This window comes from Panthera uncia, chromosome B1 (assembly GCF_023721935.1).
Source record: "Panthera uncia isolate 11264 chromosome B1, Puncia_PCG_1.0, whole genome shotgun sequence".
In the NCBI taxonomy this organism is placed as follows: Eukaryota; Metazoa; Chordata; class Mammalia; order Carnivora; family Felidae; genus Panthera; species Panthera uncia.
In genome coordinates, this window is record NC_064811.1 from 99,579,552 (window position 1) to 99,603,647 (window position 24,096).

General features: G+C 36.0%; 1 protein-coding gene across 1 annotated transcript in view; it reads right to left on the reverse strand.

The window, feature by feature from the left end:
- Positions 1-24,096, reverse strand: part of PRDM5 (PR/SET domain 5) — a 114,022-nt gene that overhangs the window by 59,574 nt on the left and 30,352 nt on the right. Inside the window, exons 9-11 of the mRNA XM_049630048.1 lie at positions 19,513-19,606; positions 14,665-14,825; positions 10,530-10,623 (exon numbers count right to left, since the gene is read on the reverse strand). Of these exons, the coding sequence (XP_049486005.1) occupies positions 10,530-10,623; positions 14,665-14,825; positions 19,513-19,606 (349 nt within the window). The remainder of the gene's footprint in view (positions 1-10,529; positions 10,624-14,664; positions 14,826-19,512; positions 19,607-24,096) is intronic.

Consider the following 24,096-nt stretch of genomic DNA (forward strand, 5'->3'; position numbering starts at 1 on the left):
CAAAAATCAAGTGGGAGGAGTGAAGTACAGGAAGAGTAAAAAATAGGGAAAAAATATTAACATTCGACTGATGTGGTCAGTATTCAAAAACGATCTGAAGTGTCAAAATAACGCAGAGAAAACAAAAGTCATGTAGTTTAAGACTTTACCCAGGAATGACTTCTTAAGGAAAATGTAAGGCTCTGGAATTGTGATACTCAGAATATCATTTATTTGTATGCAGATTCTACACTCAGCTGTTCTGTTAACTCTTAGATTATCTGCAGGTAAGAGGACACTCAATTTGGCCTAATATTAGTAATTAACCACCTAGAAAATAAACATAGCAAAATAAGCTTCCTCTCAACATAGAAGGTAATCTAATTCTTGTAAAAATGTAGAAAACATGCCTTTAATGTTCATCTGTGTTTATAATTACTTTGCTAATCACCTATTTTTATTTACTCATAATTATCATATTGTCTTAATACAGTTTATAATCATTTATAGCTACTTTTTTATAACTTTGAATATTCTAAAAAGAATAAATGAATTCCTTTAGAAAAAGAATGAGGGGCGCCTGGGTGGCTCAGTCGGTTAAGCGGCCGACTTGGGCTCAGGTCACGATCTCATGATCCGTGAGTTCGAGCCCCGTGTCGGGCTCTGTGCTGACAGCTCAGAGCCTGGAGCCCGTTTCAGATTCTGTGTCTCCTTCTCTCTCTGCCCCTCCCCTGTTCATGCTCTGTCTCTCTCTGTCTCAAAAATAAATAAACGTTAAAAAAAAAACTAAAAAAAAATAAAAAGAGAATAGATGTGTTTCTGAAAAGTTAAAAAAAAAAAAAAGAAAAGAAAAAGAATGAGAAAACAGCGGCTAAAATCCAAGCATAATCAAATTATGATATACTGATCCTTTATTTCTAAGCTGATCACAGGTATTTACTAAAAAAATTAACTGTTTCCTAAGACAGTGATTTATTACTACATTCAAATGACAATGTGGAAGCAAGCCTAAACAGAAGGGCCAACACAGCCGGTATCTATTAACACAAAAAGTTGGTTGGAACTGTAGGCAAGTAATTAACCTTCTGGCCCAGAGCTTTAAAACCCCAAAAGCAGTTCCTAGAATTTCTTTCATAATTTATGAACAACTGATGGAATTCATGTCACAGTCCATGGATTCCCTTGCAGAATTGACCCCAGCTCTCACTGACCCTAAGAAGCTATAAACCAACAGGAGAATGTGCTCCACTATTTCGGCTGACCCGCAGAGTGCCATCCCTGTCTCTGTAGCTTAGGAAACGGGATGATAAATTACAGAGCTGCCAGCCAGGCACAGACCTAAACATTCACCTTCACTGATGGTGACGGCGACACACAGTACATGCACCCTCACTTACCCCAAGGCATCCCTGTTTGACAGCAAACCCTCCTCTATGTTGCACAGATGATCTATATTCTGCTGCTAAAGGTTATAAAAAGATGATGATGATGACACTGGGAACAGAGGGGCGGGCCGTATATCAAGGGAGGTGGCGTAACTGGTTAAATTCAGGCAGGAATACCCAAGACAAAGCACACAGCAACCGTGGCGGCGGCAGCTCACACTACTGCCTGCGCGCACTGGGCTAGGCGCGGTGCAAGGATCCTGACGTAGACCTTCACTTGTTCCTCAAAGCAATGCTATGAAGTGAGCACTATGCTTCTCCTTGTTCTTTAGATGAGGAAACTAAGCTTTGAAGAGGTTAAGCAACTTACTGTAAAGCTCACACTGGGAGGAAATAAATAAAATGGAGTGAGTGCCTGTCATCTGACTCCAGGATCCAGATATAGGATATGATCGAGGTATTAAATAACAAGGAAGTAGAGACAGCTGACTTTATGGTGAGAAAGTTTCTCCATAACTGGAATTAAGTAACAAACTACAGACCCTCAAGCTTCTAAATTGAGACTATCATCCTCAACTGGTTGATATATCAACGATCACCAAACATTATGGAAGGAATGTATGTAATTCTATAGTTAGTTCAAGAGTAACAGTAAAAATTAGAATAAGAACTAAAAATACCAGCAATGTGTACACTGAAAAAAGTTTAAGCCTTTAGCTCCAGAGGAACAACAGTAGCATAACCTTAGCAAATCACTGAATTTTGCAGGGCATGGGTTCAATTAAGAGGCTTAAACTAGAAAATTTATGAAATTCACTTCTATTCTAAAAGTGAAGACTATTATACTTTATGTTTTTATTATTTTTAAAATTTTTAAATTTTATTGAAATCCAAGTTAGTTAACATATAGTGTAATGATTTCAGGAATAGAATGTGGTGATTCATCACTTACATATAACACCCAATGTTCATCCCAACAAGTGCCCTCCTTAATGCCCATCACCCATTTAGTCCATCCCCCCACTCAATACCTCCTTCAGCAACCCTCTTCTCTCTATTTAAGAGTCTCTTATGGTTTGCCTCCCTCTCTCTTTTCATCTTATTTTTCCTTCCTTCCTCTATGTTCATTTGTTTTGTTTCTTACATTCTACGTATGAATGAAATCATATATTTATCTTTCTCTGACTTATTTCACTTAGCCTAATACACCCTAGTTCCATCCACGTTGCAAATGACAAGATTTCATTCTTTTTGATGGCTGAGTAATATTCCATTGTGTGTGTGTACATGTGTGTATGTGTATGTGTGTATACCACATCTTCTTTATCCATTCATCAGTCAATGGACATTTGGGCTCTTTCCATAATTTGGCTATTGTTGATAATGTTACTATAAATATTGGGGTGCATGTGTCCCTTCGAATCTGTATAAAAGCAACTGCCTTGTACACACCTGCCATGTATGATCCTTTTCTAATCACCTAATTATGAAGGATGAATGGACTTTACAAGGTGGATACAAGGTTTGTAAAAATAACATTTTCAAAGTTAATGGGAAAAAAAACCCACGAAGTTTTGTCAGACTTCATCCATGCAATACAGAATGGTGGTAATGGGTAGAGGAGAAGAGAGGGGAGGGAAAACAAGGTGAAGCAAGGACACGACTGGTTGGCTATTTAAGATAGTAAAGGATAATATCAATCAAAATGTGAATAAGGGGAGTTTTTAAATGTTTTTTTAAGCACTGTTGACTAAAATTAAAACAGTGACATAAACACTAAGACGCCTCCTGGAACTAACAGGTAGTAATCTAATAGCTAAGTTATCATTGTCTTACAGAATGACCCCATTAATCATGGACAAATAAAATAAGACCTGTTCTAAGAAAATTAATATGAAGGAAACTGCCTTTAATATTACACAAAGCAACACTGTCACTGTACTGATAGGAAATGATGAAAGATACCAATTGGGAAACTGGAAGGAAGAAACACAAACAGGAGTCCTGTTTTCCTTCATAAAACTTAATGTTATTTGATGTTATAAAAAAGGAGATTTGGTTTCCCCAAATATTGGTGGACAGTTTCAATATTACAAAAAAAATGAAATTGACTCCTTCAACATAATGGGGAAAAAATAAAGACTATTAGCTCTATAAAAATCTTACTGTACGTCCATTTCACTAAAAGGCCCAACTATCAATTAATAATCATTTCCTAGAGATAAAAAAGTAATCTGTTCAACTACATGGCATTCTGAAAAATGTCAAACTATGTATATGTCAAGTATTTTTCCAGAAAACAAAACTATGGAGACAGGAAAAAAGATCAGTGGTTGCCAGTCATCAAGGGTTGGGGGATAAAGAGGTAAAGCACAGAGGATTTTAAGGTAGTGCAAGTGTCTTAAAATAGGATATTTTATGCAATATGCTGTAGGACAGCATACTGATGAACTCATATCATTATACATGTGTCCAAACCCAAAGAATGCACAACACCAAGAGTAAACCCTAATGTGAGCTACAGACTTTGGGTAATTATGATGTGTCAATGTAGGTTCATCAGTTGTTACACACATACCACTCTGGTTGTGGATGTTGATAACAGGAGAAGGTATATATGTGGGGGGGGGGGAGGGAACAGATGGGGAAATCTCTATACCTTCCCTTCATTTCATTGTGAACCTAAAACTGCTCTAAAATAATAAAGGCAAAAAAAAAAAAATATCTGGGAAAATAAATTTAATCATCATTTTCTATGTTATTGCCTGTCATAAAGGTGACTCAGGAGAAAATGAACAGATGCATATGAATGCTAAATGCCCGTGCACGCACACACACACACATACACACACACACACACACCTTCCATTTGACTCTAAAAGATAAAACTCTCAGGTGAGCCTGGGTGGTTCAGTCAGTTAGGCATCTGACTCTTAATTTTGGCTCAGGTCATGATCTCACAGTTGGTGAGCTGGAGCCCAGGGCAGGTCTCTGCACTGACAGTGCGGATGCAGAGTCTAGCCTATATGATATTCTCTCTCCTTCTCTCTCTGCCCCTCCCCCTGCAAGTGTGTGCTCTCTCAAAAATAAACATTTAAAAATTATTATAAAGGATAAAACTTTCATACTATTAAAATAATATGTGACTTGTAGAATTTCATTCCTCATCTTTTTTACTGGAGAACTTAATGAATTTGTGTAATTCTTGTGTAATTATAATAACTGGGTAGCAGCCATGTAGCTTTTGTAGTAAAAAAGAAGATATAACACCAAAATAAAATAGAACTTAAAGTCATAAGATTTGGATCTTACTACCTTGACTGGATAGGTCACTTGCTTCTCTGAATCTTTGCCTCATCTAGAAAGTAAGAATGGTCTTAGAAACCCAGGACACTAGCCATGGAAGGATTAACTCAGATAATATTTGAAAGAGCTTCTCTCCTTCAATAAACTTGATTAAAAACCTGAGCCTGATCTGGCCCTAACCTTTAGTTCAGAATCTAGTCATGGAACAAATATGCAAGGTAAGGATAATATCATAATTGAAAAAAGACATTTATATATAGTAAATAATGGGGGTGCCAGGGTGGCTCAGTCAGTGAGCATCCGACTTCGCCTCAGGTCATGATCTCACAGTTTGTGGGTTCAAGTCCTGTGTCAGGCTTTGGGCTGACAGCTCAGAACCCACTTGGGATTCTCTCTCTCCCTCTCTCTTTGCCTTTCCTCCACTTGCACTCTGGGCTCTCTCTTTCAAAAATAAATAAACATTTAAAAAAGCACATAGCAAACAATGAGAACCCCAAATCTCCACTAGATGAGAGGCTACAAAGAGCAACAGACTATAATATACTACACAATTGTTTGTCATGATTCCAGTTCCTGTAGAGTGAACCTTGTCAAACAAAATGGATAGGGCATTTGTCAGGACCAATTTCCTTTACCTTTTCTAACAAGAATTTTTAAAACTAGGCAATTCCAAGTTAAAAGGAATCATAGTAAGTTTTTAGTGTTGGTTGGCCAAATATGGTTCTTTATTTCTTCATTTAAGCACTGTAATTTTTTATATATTGGTGAGCTAAATCTTAAACTATGTTGTTAACTATTATTTGTTGTACAATTGTTTCCAACCAATTACATGATGAAGCCATGAGGTAAAGAATGGAAAGGAGAGCAAAGGGCCCAACTTTATATTGAGGTGGGACTGGCTGATAGATTAGGGAATTTAGCGATTAATTCTTTGATTCTAGCATTTCCTGAGGTGACTGCCACAATTTTTATGTTATTTTATGAAAAAGTGATTTTATAGTCAGTTAAATTTAGATTCAAATCCAGGATTTTTCAACATGAAGCCAACATGCTTTCCACTATCCCACAGGAACTGCAATCTATTTGTAGATTCCTTTATTCAAGAGGCATTCACTAAGTTCTTTCTCTATGCCAGGCAGTTCTTTGAATAGTAAACAAATAAGTTATCAGATATGAGCACAGCTCTAAGGGAACAGAGAATCTACAGATGGCTGAAGAAGTATGAGTATTTGGAAGCATGCAGTGTTGAGAGCAGTATAAGATAGAGCATGCCAACCTATCTTGAAGGGTAGGGGATGGTCAGGTAATATATCACAGAGAAAGTTACATTTCATTGGAAAGCAAACGAAGCCCAATAAGGGAGCCCGGGATGTCAAATGGGAAAAGAACTGGTAGTTGATGAGTTCCATGAAATAAGGGGCAGTCACTTTGCACAAAGCAAGGGGAAACCACTACAATAACTGGGTAAGCCTCACCATCTCTTTAAGCCTTCTTTGGGAAAGAATACATATATTTTCCACTGTATTGTTTTTTAAAACTTCTAAAAGCCCTGTATGCCAATAGCAAATTTCATGGAATTCCTTTTTCAAGATGATTAGGCCTGAAGTGATAAAACTCTTCTTTTTCAGAAGAATCTGAGTTTTCTTTGAGCAGCACTACTATAAGCAACAAAACAAAACAACAGAAAGTCTGTTTATATTTAAAGACTAGAAGTCTTCCTGTTGAAGGAACTAGGCTCTGAGGGAGATGTGAACAAGATGTAAGCTATGAAGCTGGATGTTCTGAGCCGCCATCTGTATCCACTCAGTTGTTCTCATTGGAATAAGACACTCCCACGTTTAACTATGAAAATTTTGAAACATGAGGAAAATGGAAAAATCGTATAGTAGGCACTATAGCCCTCACTTAGGTTTTCATGTCACCATATTTGCTTTCTCATTTTTTCCTTTTAAAACATACAGTTTTTACACTTTTTGCTGGCCCTTTTGAGAATAAGATGCAGAAACCTGTCACACCTTAATAATTTAGCATAAATCTAATAATAGTTGTTACCTGCATAATCATAATGTTAATATACTTTAAATATTTTATTATATAAGAAGCTTAGTATATAAAAATTAGAAAACACAGAAAATCATGAAGAAAATTCAAACTGCCCATGTGTGCAACACAAATAACCACAGCTAATAATTTAGTATTTAACTCTAGTACCTTTATATAGAAATGTTTCATCCTTACAAAAATACATCATTTTGGTTTTGTAACTTATATTGCTTATTTTGTTCATGTTAACAAATAATATAATATGTAATATTTTTTTATTCCTTACAGAATATTCCAATTTATAGATGTATCATAATTTATTTAACCAATCTCTTCAATGTTGGATATGAAGGCTCTATTTCCATTTATTTTGCTACTATCAACAGCTCTTTAAGGACGGGACAATATTCTTTTTTTTTTAACAAAATTTACTGCCTATAATCTCTTTTTTAGACTTAGAAATCAAGCATACTTTGGGTGTATGCCCAACAAGGAAGATGATAATAATTTAAAAAGCCAAGGACAAGTTTTGATAAAGGTATATTAAATTTTGAAAGGTTATCTTGGAGCCCATTATGGTTTAATTTCAAGAAAGAAATTAATGAAACACTAATAGTTCAGAATTCAAAACACCGCCAAAAATAATTTTTCCAACCAAGTTCTCCATTAAACATTTATTAAAAAGAAAGGCCAGGTTAATCAGAAACAGAGGGACCTAAACACGTTTTTTCCCATTGAAAATGCATTTTTCCAAAGGTAATACATTAAGAAAATCCCATGATTATTTATGCCAGACAACATGATAGTAAATTAGCTCCTTATCAATAGTCAATCAAGATTATGTTTATAAATTATTAAAGCTTCAGCATATTCAATGATTTAGGATCTTGAAAAACTTGACAGGAAAGGAAAAGCTACTGAACATAAAATTCTCATGATATCCTGTAAGAAGGAAACCTAAGAAAAGGAGAAAATTATACGAAATTATATCAATCACTTGCTTTTTCTGTACAATCAGGACATGGTGCTAAGCCTCTGGCATAATTTTAAGTCCACCTGCCTTCAGTGTGATTCTCTGCTCCTGTCTTTTGCTTCTCTCTTCTTTTCTTTTTGTTGTTCTCTGCTTCTGGTTTGTCCCCAAAACTTCACTTTCCCTAGATTCTTCTAAGCAAGAAGACCTCCTTTCTTTAGGGCACCCATTATTCATAGCCATTATGTATACTGTTTGATATGTTCTTGGTTATGGTTTCATTTAATAGTATTTAAGAGGGTACTCTAGGGGCGCCTGGGTGGCTCAGTCAGTTGAGCGTCCAACTTTGGCTCAGGTCATGATCTCACAGCTCGTGAGTTCAAGCCCCGCGTCGGGCTCTGTGCTGACAGCTCAGAGTCTGGAGCCTGCTTCTGCTTCTGTGTCTCCCTCTCTCTCTGCCCCTAACCCACTCGCATTCTGTCTCTGTCAAAATTAAATAAACATTAAAAAAAAATTAAAAATAAAAAAAGAGGGTACTCTAAGATAACAAATATTACTTTGATATTCTGTGTTTTAGCTTTAGCCAAATAATTTCCAGAATAAGAAATTATGTTCCACTGTTTTTCTTTCCTCCACCTATGTATAATAATTGTACTATTGATTCTTTAGCTTATGTAAACTAACATTTCCTCATCCGCAAGACAGTTACTGTGATAGACACTGCACCAGGTGCTGGGAATACACTGATAAAGTCAAATACTATGGTTCTTGAATAGGAATCTTCAGCAATGTAATCTAGCTAAATAGTTTACCACATCCGGTCTAGCTACTGAAAACCATTTAAGATTCATGTACAATAGTCTGGCTATCAATATTAAGAGTATTTTTTTCAAGTCTTTTCAAGTACTTCTCTACTTGAGAGAGAAAATCCAGACAAGGTTCTTTCAAGAATATTTAATTGTTTAAAGATATTTGCAAATGATATATTCAGTAAGGGACTGATATTCAAAATATAAAGAACTCATACAACTAAGACCCAAAGAATAAATAATCCACTAAAAGAAACGTGCAGAGGATCTGAATAGACACTTTTCCAAAGAAGACATACAGATGGCCAACAGACACATGACCAGATGCTGAACATCATTAAGCATTAGGGAAATGCAAATCAAAAACACAAAGAGATAATATCTCACATCATTAAGAATGGCTAGTAACAAAAAAAACCTAGAAATAACAAATAGTGGTGAGAATGTGGACAAAGGGGGGCCCTGATACACTGTTGGTGAAAATGTAAATTGAGGAAGCCACTCTGGAAAACCGTATGGAGGTTCCTCAAAAAATTAAAAATACAAGTACCATACAATGCAGTAATTCCACTTCCTGGTATTTACCCAAAGAAAATGAAAACACTAACTCAAAAAGATGTATGCCCCTCTAAATTTCTTGCAGCTTCATTTATAGGAGCCAAGACATGAAGGCAATATAAGTATCTATTGGTAGATAAATGGGATAAAGAAAACATAGTATAAATACATTATGGAATATTACTTAGCCATAAAAAAGAATGACATCTTGCCATTCACAACAACATGGATGGATCTAGAGGGTATTATGCTAAGTGAAGTAAATTAGAAAAAGACAAATACCATATTATTTCACTTATTTGTGGGATCTGAAAAACAAAACAAATGAACAAACAAATAAACAAATACTAACAATAGCAACAAAAAGAGAAACAGGCTTACAAATATAGAGAAGAAACTAGTGGTTGCCAGAGGAGAAAGCAGTGGCAGGGGGGTGGGAGGGTGAAATAGGTAAAGAAGATTAAGGGGTACAAACTTTCAGTTATAAAATAAGTCATGGGGATGAAAAGTACAGTATAGGGAATATAGTCAATAATATTGTAATAACTTTGTATGGTGACAGATGGTAACTAGACTTATCCTATACTTATGGTGAGCTTTTTGTGATGTATATAATTATCAAATCACTATGTTATATACATGAAACTAATCTTATATGTCAACTATACTTCATTTAAAAATATAAAAAAGAATATTTAGTTGTTTATACAGCCTTCACTAGGGCATAACCCTCCTCCATGGGAGAAATTGCACAAAAAGTCATAAGAAATGAAGACAACTCTTTAGGAAGCAATCCATGACATAATGGATATTATGGTTGCCTCACCTTTTTTCAATAAAATCTTACAGCATTCAAACAATATTCCAAGGACCTTTTAAATTTAAAAAGGCCACATCTGAAGTCAGTTATAGGAAGGAATTTTAAGAGGAGGCCCTGAGCCTTCTATAAAATGTAAAACTGCTATTCCCTATCCCATCCATTAGAATAGAATATAAAGTAAATCACAATTACATCACAACCAAACATTAGCTAAAGTATTTCTATTTCAGATATTTAACTTAGTTTGGGAAAGTAAACTTATTAAAAAAAATTTTTTTAATGTTTATTTATTTTTGACAGAGAGAGAGACAGATCATGAGCAGGGGAGGGGCAGAGAGAGAGGGAGACACAGAATCCGAAGCAGGCTCCAGGCTCTAAGCTGTCAGCACAGAGCCCAACTCAGGGCTCGAACTCACAGGCTGCAAGATCATGACCTGAGCCGGAGTCGGATGCTCAACCAAATGAGCCACCCAGGTGCCCTGGGAAAGTAAACTTATTTAAAATTTTCCGAGAGTAAGGAACTGGATTCTATAAAATTTTAAAGCAGAGAAAACAGCTAAGATTAGTTATTAATCCGGGATATAATATTACAATATTCCTTGTCTTAAAAGAATTGTATTTCTTTAAGTTGTTTTTATTACCAATTATAATCTACATACCTGTGTGGCTACGGATATGAACTCTCAGTGTACCACTGCTGGCAAATTTCTGGCCACAATATGGGCAGATTTTCTCCTTTTCTCCAGTATGGGTCTAAAGCGAAAGGAATAAAAAGAGTTAAGGATAAATATAAAGAATTAGGTAAAAATGATGAAATGCCTCTGACAATGGTAAATCCTTTTTTTCCAGGATTACGTTTCATTAAAATGATTTAATATCACAATGAGATTTTAAACAATTTATCACGGGTGTTCCCACTGCTTCAAAAAAAAAAAAAAAAAAAAAACCACCAAACTTTAGAATCATGCATCAGTGCTAATTTGAAAATAATTCTACAGTTTACTTTTTAAGCCTTCATGGAGCCCCCAAGTAAAAATGATTAAGTTATACAAAACCAGTATATGCTGGTAAAACCACATAATCAAAATGGGGTTACGGCTGCCCTTGACTGCTGCCAAGAAATACTTCCTTAGACGCATTTTTCACATTCTTTGTGTGTATTTAGCTCTTGAGGACAAAATTAATCTCAATAAAGTAATCTGTTACTTGCATTATGCTTGTCTGACTGGATTCATTTTACTGCAAAGCAAAAAGAAATATAAATCTGGTTTGATCTTTAAATCAGCAGGTGTTAATTGAGCAGTTTGAAAGAACATCCTTGCTCTCAACATACCTTTAATCTTGGCATAAAAACAATCATACAAAGAAAGATGAATATGTATCATCAAAAGTGAATTTTGACAGAATGTTAGAGAGTTCAAAGAAAAGAGTGACCTCTCCAAAAAGAGGAGGCAGATGGAGCTTTTACAACTTGTCTCACAATCTCATCAGGATACCAGCTATTCTACCAACATCAAAAAGATTGTTCCAATAATTGAGGGGTCAGAGCTATTTTCAAGTCCCATTATTTTTTAAACTTAGGAGAAGGGACAAAGAAGGGAGAAGGAGGAAATTACTTCGGATATCTGCACATTCTCAATGAAACTATTTTTTTTTTTAATTTCAATGATGACCTACAAATCAATAAAAGCAGACAGTGGATCACCTGGGTTACCACCATAAAACAGAGTTTCCAGGACTTGTGTTTGTATTAGTTTTTGTGCAAATTACTGGCATGTATTATTATTATTTGAATTGCCATGGGCTAATATAAAAAGAATAGGAAAGGTTTTTGAAAAATGAGGGGCATCTTTGGGGTTCCTGAGTAGCTCAGTTGGTTAAATGTCCAACTTAGGCTCAGGTCATGATCTCACAGCTCATGAATTCAAGCCCCATATTGGGCTCTGTGCTGACAGCTCAGAGCCTAGAGCCTGCTTCGGATTCTGTGTTTCTGTCTCTCTCTGTCCCTCCCCTGCTCACACTCTTTTTCTCTCTCTTTCAAAAATAAACAAACATTAAATTTTTTTTTTAAAAAAATGGGGGTGTCTGAGTGGCTCAGTCGGTTAAGGTGTCTGACGTCGGCTCAGGTCATGATCTCCCAGTTCATGGGTTCAAGCCCCACAGCAGGCTCTGTGCTGATACCTCAGAGCCTGGAGCCTGCTTCAGATTCTGTGTTTCTCTCTCTCTCTCTCTCTCTCTCTCTCTCTCTGTTCCTTCCTCAGTTGTGCTCTATCCCTCTCACAAAAACAAATAGACATTAAAAATATATTTTTTAATGATGTGTTACCAGAAGGGACACACTGCCTGGGATAGAAAAAGGGGTAGGGCAGTTACTTCATCACCTGATAATCTCAAAAGAGCACCAATGTAGCAAAACATTCTCATAATCCATATTAAATTAATTGCTCACTTTAATATAATTAGTTTCATAGCCTTATTGATATGTAATTTGAAATTTTTCATATTTGAATTATAATCTATATTTGTATATCAACTATTGTATATGTAATTTTTTAAAGAGCTATAAACTAAATACCTTAGTCAACATCAGTGTCTTTTTAAATATTTTTCCACCGAAAATTATTTATATTATAATCAAGATTGAGAAATACAGTCTAACCAACTGCCATACTAGCCAATGACACCAGCTACCACAGACATCTCCTTGATTCTGCACTTGGCAGGCACTTAACTTTCCATTTTCACTACAACTTCTTACACAAAACAGTTATACATTCTTCAGAGTAAGAGCTGTTACTCCCATGGTTCACATTATGGCTCATTTTAAAGGAAATGGTATAACATTTTAACATATAGCAGACCTATATTCTTCTCGTTCCCTGACAGAGGAGCAAAATACAATAATTTTTTCTTGATTAGTGTAAGGTTGTTTAGATATTGTATACATCTATTATTACAACATTGGATTATTCCAAGCAGGCAACTACCAATTTATGTATAGTATCTTATAAAATCCACAGAACTTCTCTTGCTGCTACATAAGTATTTCATTGTTCATTTATATAACCTAAGTTACTTGTCAGTGGTATAAGTTTCAAACTAAACAACATTAAGTCAATATTAATGAACAGAATTAAAATGTTCCTTTGGTTCAATTCAAAAATATATCTTATTAGGAACAGAATTTTGTTAAATTGTTTAATTTTTTTAAATTTTTTTAAACATTTATTTATTATTGAGAAACAGAGAGAGACAGAGCATGAGCATGGGAGGGAAAGAAAGAGGGGGAGACACAGAATCCAAAGCAGGCTCCAGGCTCTGAGCTGTCAGCACAGAGCCTGATGCGGGGCTCGAACCCATGAACTGTGAGATCATGACCTGAGCCGAAGTTGGACGCTTAACTGACTGAGCCACTCAGGTGCCCCTAATTTTTTTTTAATATTTATTTTTGAGACAGCGAGAGACAGAGCATGAGTGGGGGAAGGGCAAAGAGTGAGGGAGACACAATATCCAAAGCAGGCTCCAGGCTCTGAGCACAGACACTGATGTGGGGCTCAAACTCTCAGACCATGAGATCATGACCTGAGTCGAAGTAAGATGCTTAATCGACTGAGCCACCCACGTGCCAGTGGTTAGCTGGTTTTAAAAGACATTTAAGGTACAATACTAAAATATGTTAAATACAGATAAAAAGGCATGGAAACAGGTCACTATGTGAACAATACTGGATGAATGTACGAGACAAAAATGAACAATGCTCTGCAAAATGTACTGTATGACAATCTGTGATCACAAACTATATCTCTCTTGAAAACTATTTTTTCCCACACTTAATAAAATACAATACAAATTTATTAAATTCATGCAAAAAAGTAATTCAAGCAAAGATAGATAAAAGATTATCTTATTCAAAAATTCAAAAAAGAGGACAATATCATTATTACTGAATATTAAAGAAACAGGAAAAGAAAGTTCCTCAAGTAAGTCCTTTTGAAACAGCTATATTGAGGATAGGTACCAAAATAAAAGTCACACTGAAGCATGAGTCACTTCTTCACATTCACTCAGAGTACACGCTAAATAGCAGAACCTATTACACTTCAGACTCATTTCTAATGTCAACATTAAAAACTGTAACTGTGTTTGGTACACTATGAATATTGCTATTTTTGAAAATATACTTAAAGTATACTTATAAAACAAATAAAAGTAACCTTGTGATTTGCTTAAGGTAATAAGCATCATATAAAAAAGATAACCTCCAAATCACCATAAGAACATCATTTTATTTGAGTTAAGTAAATTCTTATCAAGTCCCTCTTCTGTACCAGGAACTTCCCTAGATCCCAGAGATGCAAGATGAAAAAGAACCATTCCAGTCCTGGAAGAGCTCAGTCTAATAACTTGTAAATAAATATCTGAATTAGCTTTGAAAAATAAAATTATGGCACTACTCATTTAAAAAAAAACCCTATGTTCATCCAAAAATGTACAAAAATTGACAAGTTTCCACTCATCGAGTATTTTGTATGACCCATGTATCACCATAGCTCAGGGCAGTTCAGAATCCATACCTAAATCTAGGTCCACCTTCATACAAATTTATATAACTCTTCTGAAAAAGTAAATAGAACAGTTTCTGAAGAGCTCATATAAATCATGCATCCCTTATGTGTCATTTTGAGTCATATATTGATTAATTAATATTAAATTGATTATCACATGATAATGAGCATACATGCCCATATAGCTGAAATATGTAATCCATTCAACTCAGGGAAGGCTTCTACTTACTTTCTTGTGACTTCTAAGCACTGAGGGTGTAACAAATGCCTTATTACATAGCTCACATCTGTATTTCTTGTGTCTTTCATGGACCACCTGGACATGAACATTTAAAGTATCCTTCCTTTTAAAGGTAGCATCACAGTGATGGCATTTGAAAGTCCTCTCACCTTAGAAACGAAACAGTCAAATAAGAGAAACATCAGATGAGCAGGGTGTTGTTAACTGCCCCTCAGAGGTACCAGATTTAGTGTTGTTTTCTTCAAAAACTTAGCTGTATTACTAACAATTTATCATAACCAGAAAAGGTAGTTTTTTATGAAATACTTTGATTCCATATATGCTAATTCACTGTGTGACCAGTGGGAAGTCCTTTAACTTTCTTAGGTTCTCAGTCTATTTAATCGGAAAATGTGGAGACTGAAATAGCGAATTTTCTAAAGGTATCATGAACTTTCTTTAAAGGTAGGTATTTCTAGAGCAGAGGCTCAGGTTTGAGGCAAGTAGGTTCTTGTGGTGACAAAAGGCTTCTGTCAAGCTAAAGAGATAAGGTGCCTTTGTCCCTCACTCCCACCACAACCCTTGTGGCCTTTTTAGGGGACAGGGCACAGGTCAAACAGGGTCATGGGTAGCAAGCTGGAGTGGGACGCCCCTGAGGGCACACAGAAATGGGTCAGAGCCAGCCCCCTTCTAGGACAGGAGAGGGCTACAACACCCCTTCCCTTCTCAGCACTGTCCCAGGAACCTTAACATGGGTCCTTGGTCTGCTGTGAAACACCTGGGAAAGGTTTCAACTCCCAGGTTCTCAGACAGTTTGGGGGGCTGCCTCTCAGAGAGCCAGTTGGAATGGAGCAACTCTCCTTTTCTAGAGCCCCTGGGTACCTGTGAGCGTTCTCACCTTCTTCTTATTCTGGAGCCTAGGCCGGCAGGGAAAGCAACTCCAGAAACTATGTTTAGGGGCATATGGTATTTTTTAAACTTTCATATAATGCTCTCTATCCTTGTAGGTCTTCATAACAAACACGTCAAATTCTAGTGGCCTACTTTAAGTACATTTTCAGTGATCTATGTGCACAATTAGAAGACAGTTTTATCTCTCAGAAAGTTACAAAATTTGAATAGCACATAGTTATACAAACAAGACAGACTAGAAGTTGAATATATTTTCCCTTTGTAGAGAACAACTGTATTAGCACAGAGTCACATATTATGTTCAACTATGAGACAAAATATACAGGTAACTTACTACATCGAAATAAGAGATTACCTCAATTTGAACTAAACTCTTATATAAAACTTCCCTCCATTATAACTAGCATAAATTTAGAAATGTGAAGATCCTATTATTTCTTCATACCAAATTTAAGGAAGGAGGGACAAAAAGAAGGAAAAGAGAAAAAAAAGAAAAAGACAAATTATCCTTTTCAAACAGAATTATAGCTCTTTATGTTAAAATCTCATAGTCTTGTTAAAATCTAATGCTTGGTACAGTCACATCCAAACCATGCATGAATTGTGTAGATTCTTAAAGCTCTGTTTATGTTACCTTTGTGCATTTTTGTTGCTGGGTGCTATTATTGTAACCTAGTTTGTCTTTATATATCTTCTATATTAAATTTATTTAAATACTTTATTTATAACCAGTGAGAGTAAAAGAAAATATCAATTGACATAAAATTAGAAACAATAGCAAATCAACTCAGGAATAAAAAGAAATTTTAAAAAAACATACCAAAAAAACAAAACAAAGCAATCCTCCAAGATTTCTCCTTCAAAGCATTTCTATTAAACTATCACATGAAACAAAATATTGATTCCAGAGTGCCTGGGTGGCTCAGTCAGTTAAGCGTCTGACTTGGGCTGAACTCATGATCTGGTGGTTCGTGAGTATGAGCCACACATTGGCCTTTGTGTTGACAGCTCAGAGCCTGGCACCTGCTTCAGATTCTGTGTCTTCCTCTCTGTCTCTGCCCCTCCTCCTACTTGTGTTCTCTATCTCATCTACTCTCTCAAAAAATAATAAAAAAAAATTTTTAATGTAAAATTAAAAAGTACATATATTGATTCCTATGCCAAAACCTCATCAAGCTATACCAAGGGAGCTCTTACCTTTCTTCTTTCACATTTTAATTCCAGATTTTTTTGTTATAAACTTACCAGAATTTTAAAAATTCTGATGAGATTTTATCTGATGTTACCAGATTTCTTTGCCTTAAAGAAATAAAGCTATGATTAAAGATAGGATTTTCCCTATCTTAAAACCAAGAAGGTAGCTATCAAGCTGTTTTTTGGTTTTCAGTGCATTAGAAAATAGCAATAATTTCCAAAATAATAATTACAAGTTATTCTTTACATTTTGAGACAGAAGGCTGATATAAGTTTCTTTAAAAAAATTTTTTTAATGTTTATCTATTTTTGAGAGAGAGAGAGAGACAGCATGAGCAGGGGAGAGGCAGAGAGAGAAGGAGACACAGAATCTAAAGCAAGGACCCAGGCTCTGACCTGTCAGCACAGAGCCCAACATGGGGCTCGAACTCACAAACCGTGAGATCATAACCTGAGCCGAAGTCGGATGCTTAACCAACTGAGCCACCCAGGTGCCTCTGCTGATATAAGTTTCTATGGTGATCTTCATGTTTTGAGTTAAACAGGTTTTAATTTTCATATTGTGCAAGATCACCTTTCATATTTTGTCCCATTTTGCCCACTTCTGGTTTTCTCCATCCTCAGTGGTCTTATCTGATATTTAACTTTACCTGCAATAGCCTACTTACACAATTACAAAACTGATTTCCCAGTCTTGGTACAGCATCATAAAGCCTTTGATTAATGTGCTGATCAACATTATATTAAATACAGAATGTGCAAGCACAGTCTACACTTGCCACTTCAATCCCATGTCTCAGGTTTATGAGAACCGATCAGCTGAAATCGAAAGTAATAGATGCCTTATATTAAAAACTCCTTGCTGTTATTGAAAATTTTATTTACCCAAGGAAAAATTTCCTGAGCATAAGGGTAAATTTGACCACAGAAGTGTTTTTTTAATGTTTATTTATTTTTGAAAGAGAGAAAGAGAGAGAGAGAGAGAGAGAGAGAGAGAGAGAGCGTGAACAGGGGAAGGGCAGAGAGAGAGGGAGACACAAAATTCAAACCAGGCTCCAGGCTCTGAGCTGTCAGCACAGAGCCCAACATGGAGCTCAAACTCACAAGCCGGGAGATCATGACCTGAGCAGAAGTCAGAGGCTTAACTGACTGAACCACCCAGGCGCCCCCACAGAAGTCTTAATAGTATGAATGAGGTTCCCTTGTCTCAATCCCTACTCTAAATCCATTCACCTCAGGGGCACCTGGGTGGCTCAGTCAGTGAAGCATCTGACTCTTGAATTCCGCTCAGGTCATGATCTCACATTGTCTGAGATGAAGCCCCATGTCAGGTTCTGTGCAGGGAGCCTGCTTGGGATTCTCTCTCTCTCTACCCCTCACCCACTCGTATGCAGTCACTCTCTCCATCAAAACAAACAAACAAACAAACAAACAAACAAACATTTAAAAACTAAAACTAAACTAAACTAAAATAAAATAAAATCCATTCACTTCACAATGATTGTTTTTCTTAGTCAAATGACAGTGAAATGGAATGAAAATACGCTACATGACAAATTTTATTCCTTAAATGCATGGCTGTCCTTAGTAAGAAAATAAAAAGTGGTGTTAACAAATTCTCCAGAACTGTAACGTAAAATGCAGAATGGCACAAGACCACAACACTCTTTTCTGTAGGAAAAGATGTATTTTATCATAATCATTACCACTCAGTATTTTAAAAAACTTTAATATCTTTGTTATTTTGAATTTTAGATACATCTACTCAATCAGAGAAAATGTCTTCCAAGATACTATCTTATCTCTAATGTTGTCATAACTGATTAATTGTTTTGCTTTCCTCAGACATATTAAAAATTTAATCAGCAGTAGTAACTTTGTTTCAGAAGATGTTCTACTGATTAAACAACTCAAAAGCAATAAATACAAATATTACTTATGCCATTTTTCTTTAATTTTAGATACAGTAACATAGCAAATGTCTAGTTACTTCAATATCTGAACACAGAACCCACTTTAAAACTCAACTGAGCAATAACATTTTCTCTGAAATAAAGTGCTGTAATAAAGTGTCCTTCAGCGATGTGAGTATAAAAGGTTTAGTATTCTAAAAATAGCTCTGAGTGGAACTGCCTTACCAGTTTGCATGGTATGCATGTGTATAACTTAACCCTAAGGAAAAGCAGTGCTCCTGCTAAAAGAAGTAAGAAATCAGAGGCAGTGTAGAGAGAAGTAGGAAAATCACGTGACTATTGGAACCCATATGCGACCTCCAGATGCATTTGTCACCGTGTTTCTCTGAGTCTCATTTTTCTCTGCTCCCCAACAATCAACAGGTTACATTAGATTTGTATTTTGGTCCTTTCCAACTTTAAAAGAGTGAGCTAATAAAATCATGCCAGACATTCGCATGTTTTAAAGGGTCAGACACGTTTCCTTAAACATTATATTTGAAAGGGAACAAGAATGTCTATTTCAGAACAAATTTCAAAGATACCTTGCCGAACGTAAGAAACGATTTTATATACAAACTTTATATAGTGGGAAGAAATGACACAAATAAAATGTCTCATAAAATGATTTAATGTGGAAAAATAAAGCAAGGATAAAGGAAGGAGAGCTGAAAGGCAGAATTACCAACCTTTTAAACTACACATGGGTCCACTTCTGTGATGCCTACATTCTCAAAAGTTGTAAGGGCAAAGTTTGAGAGAATTCATTTTGTCCTCAACTGCTTGTATTTTGACTTACTGTTATGTATGAGAAGGTGTCTCTGCAAAGAAAATGGGGTCCGGAACAAAGCTTTACATTCCTCACACTGGAATGGTCTCTCTTCAGAATGGGTCTGCACATGAAAGAAACTGTGAGTTAGGAGGATCTAGAATCATCTAGTCATGACAATAACTGTGAGCCTATATCCATGGTATGAAAGAGGAAAGGGTAGGTAGACGATATCTTGTTTCTTCTGGTGATGTTCTTTCAACATAAAATTGTAAACACAAATTTGCTACATGCATGGTAAAAAAAAACAACTGTATTTTTAAATTCTCACATTAATTATCAATTTGATAAATAATAAGGGAAATTGGGGCACCTGGGTGACTCAGTCAGTCAAGGTCTGACTCTTGGTTTTGGCTCAGATCATGACCCCAGAGTCATGGGATTGAGTCCTCATTTGGCTGTGCTCTGAGCATGGAGCCTGCTTGGGATTCTCTCTCTTTCTCTCTCTCTCTCCCTCCCTCTGTCCCTCTCCCCTTGCTTGCAGGGAAATTTCATCCATCATTTATTTTGTGCCCAGTCTATGTTATGCACTTCATGCTGCTACGGGACAGTCCTACTTTACACACTGGGGATACAGCAGTAAAAACAAAAGATGAAGTCCCTGCTATCATGGAGCTCTTACACTAGCTGGGAGAGGACAATTAACAAGTGATAAAATATGAAATACATATTATAGAGAGAAAGAAAGAAAGAAAGAAAGAAAGAAAGAAAGAAAGAGGACAGCAAAAGTTTCAAAGAATGGGGTAGCAATTTTGAACAGTGGTCAAAGAAATCACAGCCAAGAAGGCGACTTGAGAGAAGAACTAATGGAAGTGAGGGAGCAAGAGCAAGCCTCCCTCTGAGTGATCTGGGCAGAAAACACCATGGAGGCCAGTGTGGTTGGAGCAGGTGGAAAAGGCATGGAAAGGGAGACGGGGTCAGAAAAAATGGGGAAATAACGGAAAAGAGAAGCAAATCATGTTGCGCCTGGTTGGCCACTGCAGTTTTGTCTTTTACTGAGAGAGAGAAAAAAATCTCAAATGAGTTTTGAGCAGATGAGTGGCATGATTCACCTGACATGTAATAGGATGCTAAGGTGGCTGTGTTGAGAAGGGGATATATAGGAGGACAAGGAAAAGCAGAGAAACCAGAGAAGAAAGAGCCATCAACCAAGCAGGAAATAATTAAGACCGATGTCATGGTGGTAGCCACCAATGTAAAGAGAAGCAGTAGGCTTCTGGATGTATTATAAAAGTTAACAGGTTTTGTGGAGAGACTTGGATTGGAAGCATGAGACACAGAAAAGAAGAATCAAATGTGCCTCCAAGATTGTGACCAAAGCAATGGTAGGATGAATCAGCCATTAACTAATATGTGAGACGGCAAGCCAAGAAACAAGTTTGGGTTAAAGATAAGAGGTTCGGTTTGGGGTAAGTTCAAAGGACTATTAAAAGATGTCTAGTAGATAGTGGAATATTTCAAGTCTGGATTATAGTGTATAAAATTTGGGGATGTCAGGTTATATAGTGTTAATATTTAAAGCCTCATGAATACAACGAGAGAATAAAAATTAAAAAAAAAAACATCATCTGTAGTATATCAGATTGGCAAAGGTGAAGAAAATGGATATTATTCATTGTTGACTAAAAGGTAAGAACAAGCGCCCTCATGTCTTGTAACTGGAAATATCAATTTTCTGAGTGGCAATGTGGCGCTATTTACCAAAACGGCAAATGCACGTACTCTGACTAACCAAACTGCCTTTCCAGAAATATATGACAAATTTTTACATAAACAAAAACTTTTTAAAAAGCCTCCTAAATGGCCACTGACATTTGGTCAACTAATTCTGTGTGGCTATTATGTGTTTATTTTGATATGGAAACCCCCCGTAACATATTTTGATTTCAAAAGCACAATGCAAAACATTATACATAGAATATCATACATTGCGAATACACGCACATGTAGAATGGGGGGTAGAAAGTGTCCTACAAAATACTGAGGAGGGTTCTCATAGTAGAGAGTGGTATTTGACAGAGTTTTCGTTGTCTTCTTTATACCTTTCTTTGATATTTTAATTTTCTACAAAGAGTAAATAATATTGTTACAAAAAGAAACTCCTTTGTTTTTAGAGCATACATATTGGAACAAAGGGTTGCTTTACTCTTCCAAAAATATGGCATTCCACCCAAAGCAATTCTCTCTCTTTTTCTAAATCTAGGACAAAACAACATGTGTGTGGACAGGATTTAGTGACTTGATTATGAAATAATGGGACAGCATAATGCCTTATACCTATATTAACCAAACCAAAGCCACAACATCTAAATATGGCCTGAAGTCAAGAGCTATTTTAAGCAGTAAGCTGTTAGTGCATAGCCAGGTGAACAAATATTTCTGTCAAAAAGATATCGATACCACCAGCTGAGTTGTTACGGCATGACTTGTCAAAGTCTCAGCAGAGAACCCATGCATTCAAACTCATTTAAGTAAGGCGGCAGTGAAATGCTTGCCTGTTGTGAATAGACAACCTCTGTCTCCAAGACATAAAATACTTTACAAGTGCTAAATAAAATCAAGCTTCTTAAACGGTGTCTTGTCCTTCAATTTTTCATCTCTAAAGGGTGTCAAACTTTTCACTGACTTATTAATTGTATTATCTTTCAGCTGTAGAATATTCCCCCACTTAAATGCCAAGTCACCGATGACACCAGTATCTGCTGATACAATAAATGAACTAGTCCATGAACTAGTATTACAAAATACACTTTTATGCACCAAGTCTGATTATTGTTACAGATGGAGAAAATACGTTAAGAAAATGCATTGCACTATTTATAGCACCTAATGTCTCAAAAATGCTTCAGGTTTTTAACATAATTTTTATACAATAATCACCAAATTAGCACATTTCTAGCTACTCAAATGAAAAATTAATTTCATGGGAACAGAATAAAATTTTCATCGGGTCCATTCACAATTAAAAATCGTAACTATCACCAATATATATTGCTCTGTAGTAATGGTATTATTGGAAATGGTATTTCTTCTTTGGGTCATGTGCAAAGCAAGAAAATGATCATAAAACTCAGAGGAAATAACTAGAGATAAAATAAATTTGGAGAAAATATTCCTGAGATATATGTGTTGGAACTATTCTTTTTTCTAAAAAAAAGGGTTTTGTTATTGAAGTCTCAAGTCTGCATATCATAAGCATATTACTATCCCACTGGGCCATATAATAAACCTAAAGCTGCATAAAATGTGTGTCATCTGGCTGTTTACAAGGTCTGTGGATTAAATTTTTACTGTCAGCTTTATAACTGGATTCCTTAAAGGGCCTCCTCCTCACAAAAATGAATGGAAACTAGAGAGATATCAAAGAAATTGGCTCAGCACAGGAAAAAGTAGCTCATTTCACACAGATAAGTTAAGATTATAAAATTGAGGTTATGTTCTTACAGAAGTATAGCCTTTTGTGGCTAAGCCCAACCTTTTCACTGCTTGAACGCCACAATTCCATTAGTACAAAGCCATAACCTCATGGCTACCCCATGGAGCCAACCACCGATGCCTTATGTTTATACCCTGATCAGGGCAAAGGGAATTTGTTCAAAGAGGGAATAATCATAGACTTGCAGAAGTCCTCCCTGGAGGGCAGCAATTCAGACTCACTCTCAGGGAGTTCTCCCCCCTACAGTACTGCTAAAACATGGTATCTCATATTTCTATCCAAGGATGCTTCTAACAAATACTGCTTCAAACATATGACCCTTCAGGCTAGCTGATGTGACCATTAATTTAAAAGTTCTGCCTCTACAATGTCCACCATTTATTACAGCTAGCCTATAGCCATACAGAACAAATTTACTCTCCCTTCCACAACAAAGCCCTTTGAATATATGGAAACAGCAACCATGTCCCCTCACAAACTGTCAAGATAACAGACACTTGTAGTTTCACTCATGAAAATATGGCTTTCAGACACATCACAAGAATTGTAAAGCAGAATTTTCTGAATAAAAATAGGCATCCTAATTTTTGTAACTCGTATGGAACAACTCATAGCAACTATACCAGCTTCTCTACTGAATAACTTGTTTGCTGTGCAAGATGGCTAAATAAATTGGTAATTCTGCATTGAACTTTATGGGCCATCTAAAAATAAACAAGTGCAGATACCTAAACTACAAACGGACAAATGAACAATAATGGACCAATTCTAATCCTACAAAAAATTACGCTCTCTAAAAATTAATACCAGTTGTTGAATAAGAAATAGTTTTCTTAAAATGTAAGTCCCTAGAAATTAACAGATTATAGGATAATAACGATAATAGGATAAAAACTAATAGGTAATAAGAAAATAATGGGATTCAAAATACTTGGCTAGACAAGATAGAGAGATAGATAGATAGATACACAGACAGAAAAATGTTTGCGTGTGTGTGTGTGTGTGTGTGTGTGTGTGTGCGTGCTGTGTATGAGTTTAAGCCACCATCCAATTATCTAAGTGTCAACATCACCAGAGGACATATTCTCACGAAACATCATAAAAACTTTATTTTTCAA